A 6,894-nucleotide genomic window follows, 5' to 3' on the forward strand; every position below is an offset into this window, starting at 1 on the left:
GGGACAATTGATTCTTTGGGCTAAAAAGTTTGAAAAAACACGGAACATATCCTACCTTAAAAAATCATCAAAAACAGAGAAAATATACTACCTTAAAAAATCATCAATGTTTCAAAAAGATATTGAGTGCGTTATTTTCACTTTGCTTAGAAAGCTATTAAAATAGATATAGTGCTAAAGTGCATACAGTAGTTAATGCCTAGAATAGTACAATGGTGATGAAATGACAAAATGACTCGACCATCATTGCCATATTTCATAACAAATTCCAACTTTCATGCCTAATAAATGTCTATAACGACTAGTTTAAATCTTCAAGTAATGTTAGAGTGGAGAGATACTAGCATCTGTGTGAGGGCAAGATTAAAAATAAATAAATAAATAAATAAATAAATAAATAAATAAATAAACAAGAATGTGGCTGCATTTTCTAGTATGCAAAAAGGTGGCATTCAACAAGTCAGATATAAAAAGTACACCACTGTTCAATACAGAAACTTGAGAATAGAAAATCAGAGAGGCCATTGCATTACAATATAAGATAATGATCCTAACACAAATTTCAAAAAAACTATTAAATACTATAAGTTAATCATTTTACCCTTCTCTTTTTACTTGAGGAATCACTCCTGCTGAATCCTCGAAAATCATTGGTAGAGTCAGCAGTGTTCTGCTTCTTTAGGCCTTTCTTCCCACCAAATCCAAATTTCGAATTCCTATTTTCTCTGCCCTTCGGCTTTTTATCAAATCCTTTTTTATTGTTACCACCACCTGGTCTGCCCTTCCCTCCAGAACGGTCTCCAGGAGACACCCCTGGGCGCTTCTTGTTTGGCCGTTGGAAAACCTTGCCATCTGACAAATCCAAATCAAGTTCAGCATTTGAATCTTTGTCAAACCCATTTTGCTGCCTTTGTTTCCTCCACTTCTTGACAGACTCAATTTCTTGCTTCTTCTGCATAGCCCTCTCTTTTTGTTTTTGTGCCTGCACCTCTTTCGCCAATTTCTTGTTCTCCCTGGCCTTCTTCCTTTCCTCTGCCTCCTCGATCTTCTTCTTTTCTGCTAAGAGGCGTCCCTTAACTTTCTCCATGTGGACATCAGACTTCGCCATTTCAGCATAATAGTCAGATGGCCTCAAAAAAGGAACCCCATCAGATTGAAACTTGAGATAGGCTTCTCGAGTTCCCTGCAAGGCCTGTGTGTAAAATGAGAGCTCTCTTGCCAAGTCATCATTCACATCCACTTCTCCCTCTTGGTCTATGTCAATTGAGAGCTTATGTATCCAACCCGCTTTATCAGGCCAGCTGATATCTCCAAGCTTGTCTAGCAAACCATCCTTATTGTAAACAGCATTCCTAGAAGGTTCAGCCAACTTCACTACTTGCTCTTGGTCCTCTTCTTCTGATTCAGATTCAAATTCAGATTCTGAGGATTGCTCTTCAGGATCCCCCATCCCAACATCCTTCATTGATTACAAACACAAGCCAATTACACTCAATAGCAAAATAAAATAGACCACTTTAAAAAATGCAAATAGAAGAATGTCAGCCACTATAGCTGCCATTAAGAGCTTTATGTTCAAATTATCTACAATAACTATAATAATTGCTCAAACAATAAATAGAGAGAAAAAACAGCTTTTAAAAAATAATCCCACAACTCTAATCTAAACATATAAAGATGCACTAACAAGAACTTTAGTACCTAATAAAAACAAAAACAAAACAAAGATCTGGTTAGGATCTATGTCCCTACATCCTTCAGTACAGTCAACAGCACAAATGTGATCCAAAATCTTATTATTTTGGCACCATCATCATAATGGTGCATAATTAGCAAATGCTAATAACTTCAAGTGCAGTCTCAATATTAACAAATTTTATATGTTTGGTTACATTAAAAAGATTGACTAAAGCTGTTTAGAAATCAAGCTTTAAAATTAACTAATTCAGTGTTGGCAAATAAAAGCTGTATATTTAGAAACTAGTTCTATTCATCACAAAAAATCAAAATTTAAGAACCAATAAGAATATATTAGAAAGAAAATAAGCAAATAAAGAACAGTTAACAGTAAACATGATATGTAAAATAGACCCCGCAAAGTATTGTTCTACAATCTTCTGAAAGGTTTTCACCTTTCCCTTTATAATACCAAACTACTCCCTTTTTCTCTGGGATAGAAAGGTCTTGGAAAGTCCTTATCCTATGGGATATGAAAAGGCTTGGACAGATCCCTCTCAAATGGGAGATGAAGAATCTTAGAAATGTCCCTTTCATGTGGGAGATGAAAGGTCTTTGGTATTCTTTATTATTTTGGTCCAAACAATTAGTCTTAGGAAATCTTTGGATTACTGCATTGATGGTCTGCAACTATTTAAGGTCTTCCAATCCTCTCACGGCTCATAACATTAAGTCTCATACACCAGAGTTGAGTAGAAGTGAGAGAAAACTATTCTACAACAGCACCAGCACAACTACATTCAATCATCATGAACAAGAAAGCTATGGCGGGAGGTTAAGCAAGTTTATTCATGTTCTTACATAATCTATGCCTAGCTTAAGTATTTGAGCTGCTGGAGAAATTGAAGGATTTTGTTAGAAAAGGCAGGTTAGAGGTAAGTAGGCTGGGTATACAGATCCCCTAAAATATTCTTGAAATAGCAGTCTTAGGCATTTTCGTTAATATTATTTCGTTAGATTTTGATAGAAAATCAAATTTTTATAGGAGACTTAAAGGGTAGGAAGCTCCCAATCTCTCTCAGAATCATCACAGCAAAATTGTTGTTATGTAACCCCAATTCTTCAAGTTCTAAGCAACCTGATAAATTCTTTGAAATATCACCATTTTTCTTTCTTTTTGACTACTGCGGATGGAGATGACTCCGGCGTGAAGGACGGTGGATGGTGAAGACAGTTTATACAATAACAATTACTGGACCAAGAATCTATGCCATTTTAAGAGGGAAAATGAATTGTAATAATGAAAACGTGAATTTGAGAATGTAGACCATTTTAGGGCATTGAACAAACAATTATCTATCTAGGCATAAATATGAGAATTAGGAACCTGGAACCACTTAATAGTGAAGGCCTTATATAGGTTATTTAGATTATTGCAGAGTGACCGACTTTGTTTCGGCATTAACAATATAAATTTTTATTTATTCTTTGGAAAAAAATTTATAACCTACAGCTGCCTAAAACTCAATCGAAAGATAAATTATACGGTTTCATCCGGCAACGAGCCGAAATTTAGACGGTCGCCGGTGCGCCGTTATTTCCGGAGACCGCCATTAGGCGGTGGAGAGACGATACCGACAGTATTAACAAAAATACCGGTCACCGATTTCGTTCGACAAGGACGACGGTGGTACGGCAGAATGAGACAGCGAGGGAGTGGCGGCGCTGGGTTCGGCGTGCACCACCTCCGTTCGGTCGCTGCTCTCTCTTTCTTCTCCTTCGAACCTCTTTCCATTTTGCAGCAAATTAAACTGGAACTAAAAGCAAGAAGAAGAATGGAATACCTGATTTTCAGCAGCTTTAGCCATTGGTCTTCAGGCAGAAGTGCAGACCACAAGTTGTAACGTCAGAGAGGGGAGAAGGAGAGCTAGGGTTTTAGGAAGTGAAGGGGAGCTAGGGTTTTAGGAAGTGAAGGGGAGAAGGGTCTTACCCTATTTTTCTTGACCATAGCCCCAATGCCCATTATCCTGACATTTGATTAGCCTTGGCCCATCCTCTTTTTCTCATTCTTTTAGCCCAATATACATTGTACCAATCGTTATACCCTACACCACGGCGCACATAGCTCTGTGCGTCGCGCGCCTCCCAAAACGACGTCGTTTTGTGATCGTTTTGAGAGGCGCGGTAGGAAGTTGCTGAGATTATATATTTTTTTTACACAGTTATGTGTATTTGTTCATACAGTTAGATGTATTGGTTCATACAGTTATGTACATTCTTTTATACAATTATGTACATTCTTTTTATACAATTATATACATCCGAATTAGAAAATTTGTGTGTATTATGTTAATAGTTGATGTGTATTATGTTAAAAGTTTATGTTTATTATGTATTATGTTAGATTATGTGTATTATCTTTTAAAAAGAGTATGTATATTTTGTTATATAATTATGTACATTCATGTATACAATTATGTGTATTCTAGTATAACATTATGTACATTCTTGAACAGCGGGTTTTTTTTTTTAAGAAAAAACTACTGCCATTCACTGGGGCGGGAAATTTCAAAAAAAATAAAATAAATTAAAACGACGTCGTTTTGCATCTGGGCGCATAGTGCAACGCGCGCCGTGGTGTAGGATATAAATTGCCACATTGTACAATAGTATTTGCGGTGGACAATTTTTAATTTATACTCCTCACAAATATGTCAGTTATTAATGTTACTTATAAATTATTATTAGTAGGGTAAATGTTGCTCCTTAATTTTTAAAATGTGACATATATTGTCCCTCTCCTAATAGGAAGAAAGATAAATATTATTGTTGATGGAAAGAGAACAAACGAAAAAAAGAAAAATAGAGGGAAAAAACGCAGTCTTCGAATAGAGAAAACGACCGATAACCACATGTACATGACTAATAATTCGGGGGGCAATATATGTCACGTTTTGCAAATTGATAGGCAATATTTACACCATCAATAATTTAACGGTGACATTGATACTTGACATATTTGTGAGGAGCATAAGGAAAAATGATAAATAATTTAATTGTAATAATTATTAAAAAAAAATTGTCAAATAGGTCATCGAACTACACACCAAAATTGCAATTAGGATATTGAACTTAAAAAACGTGCAATTGAGTCACCAAACTAACCAATTTAATGCAATTAATCCAATTTGCAGATTTTTCAGATTTCCAACAGGTCACCAAAATTTAAGATATTTTTAAAAAATAATTATTTAATTTTTTTTAAATACTGCCCTCTTCAGCCTGTTCTGTTCGTCGCAGATTACTGCGATCGATCTGATGGTCTGTGCTGCTGGGAAAAGAGAAGACCAAACTACTGCATTCTTCAACATCTCCTCTCTTTTTCCCGACAACGCATACCATCAGATCGATGGCAGCAGTCTCCGGCGATCCTTGTTATCCCCGGCAAACAGAGCATGTCTGACGAGAGGCTACAATTCCGTTAACTCCTCTCTCTTTCCATCTTATGGTCTGCGTTGCTGCACTCCCGGGAAAAAGAGAGGAGAGGCTAAAGGTCGTCGCTGCTCAGCCGTCGAAGCTATAGCTCGCCGGATATGACCTTCGTTGTCGCCGATCTGCTTGCTTGCCATGAAGATAGGTCGTCGGCAACTGCTCTCCAACAAAATTCATGGCCTCCGGCTGCGACTTTAAAAAATAAAAAAAATAAATAATTATTTTTTAAAAAATACAATTTGAGTGACCTGTTGTAAACCTGTAAAACCTGCAAATTGAATTAATTGCATGAAAGTGGTTAGTTTGGGGACCCAATTGCATGTTTTTTTAGTTAAATGGTCTAATTGTATTTTGGTGGGTAATTTGATGGCCTATTTGACCCTTATATTCATCATAAAAATAAATTCAACGACCAATGTTTAGCTTAATTACCATAATAATCACTAGGTAATTATTATTAGTCAATTATACTAATATATGTGCAATTATACCTTTATACCTTAAGTATATTCATTTTTACCATATCACATTAACAGGGCGTTTGGTTGGAGGAGAGGAATTATGTGGGAAAGGAATTGTAATTCCATGGGAGTTGAATTACTGGGAATAAAGTGGGAATTTAAATTCCAGTGTTTGGTTGACACCAATAGAATTACTGGGAATTTCAATTCCAATGTTTGGTATACATGGGACTTGAAAGGGAATAAGTAGTATAAATTCAAAAATGTCCATTATTGTTGTTAGACATTAATTTTATGTTAAAAAAGGAAGGGGTAATTTTGACTCATCACTATCTTTTTTTCTTAGGAATTAAAATACCGGGGGACATGAGATTTTAATTCCATGAAAATGGGGGAATTGCAATTCCCTCCAACCAAACTACGGAATTTAATGACCTTTGGAATTAGGTGGGAATTAAGTGGGAAGAGAATTTAAAATCCCTCCAACCAAACGCCCTGTTAGTGTTTTCCTCAACCTCCATATCTGAATGAATTAACTATAATTATTATAAAAGTCTAACAACCCATTTTAATTGTAATTATACTAATATCTGTATAATTATTAGCTTAATTAATACAATAATTATTAGTCAATTATACTAATATTTGCGTAATTAATTTTTTAATTTACATAATAATTATTATGTAATTAAACTAATATTGTACAATTATACCTTTATACTATGTTTAATGTTTAATTGTAATTATACTAATATTTATGTAATTATTAGCTTAATTAACATAATAGTTACCAGGACTATGTGGTCCAATGGTATCCGGGTTGGACTTCCATTTGGAAGGTTGTGAGTTCGAGCCTCAATGGAGGCGTTATTAGTTCTTTGTGTTTCAGTAGGTTGAGAAAGTATACGAACAGATACTACATTGTAAGAGCTAGTAGCATTTCAAAAAAAAAAAAAACATAATAGTTATTAGATTTTAGGCACAAGTGTCAAATAGACCCATCTACTAGCAAAATTTGTTCGATTGACATTTTTTTACAGGTTGCTAGCAGGTTGCCTATTTAATTATTAAAAATAAATAAATAAATAGAATAAAAAATAAAATAAATAAAAATAAATAAATTTATATATATATATATATATATATATATATATATATATATATATATATATATATATATATATATATATATATATATATATATATATATATATATATCAGCCACCGGCTGTTCTCGCCGGACAGCCGGTGGCTAATATTCTTT

The 6,894-nt window shown here is 34.6% G+C and overlaps 1 protein-coding gene across 1 annotated transcript; it reads right to left on the reverse strand.

Annotated features, from left to right (window-relative positions):
• Window positions 1-410: 410 nt before the first annotated feature.
• On the reverse strand, window positions 411-3,649 carry LOC109158322 (probable rRNA-processing protein EBP2 homolog). Its single transcript, XM_019306245.1, has 2 exons — window positions 3,522-3,649; window positions 411-1,459 (listed from the first exon to the last, which is right to left on the reverse strand). Exons 1-2 carry the CDS (start codon window positions 3,543-3,545, stop codon window positions 593-595), a joined length of 891 nt encoding a protein of 296 aa, XP_019161790.1. The 5' UTR covers window positions 3,546-3,649; the 3' UTR covers window positions 411-592.
• Window positions 3,650-6,894: the final 3,245 nt, after the last annotated feature.

The sequence above is a fragment of the Ipomoea nil genome, unplaced genomic scaffold (assembly GCF_001879475.1).
Source record: "Ipomoea nil cultivar Tokyo-kokei standard unplaced genomic scaffold, Asagao_1.1 scaffold2805, whole genome shotgun sequence".
Lineage (NCBI taxonomy): Eukaryota > Viridiplantae > Streptophyta > Magnoliopsida > Solanales > Convolvulaceae > Ipomoea > Ipomoea nil.

Coding starts and splice junctions, on each gene's coding strand:
- LOC109158322 (XM_019306245.1), bottom strand. CDS start 3,545: ATGGCTAAAGCTGCTGAAAATCAG. Junction 1,460..3,521: donor CTAAAGCTGCTGAAAATCAG/GTATTCCATTCT, acceptor TAATCAATGAAG/GATGTTGGGATGGGGGATCC.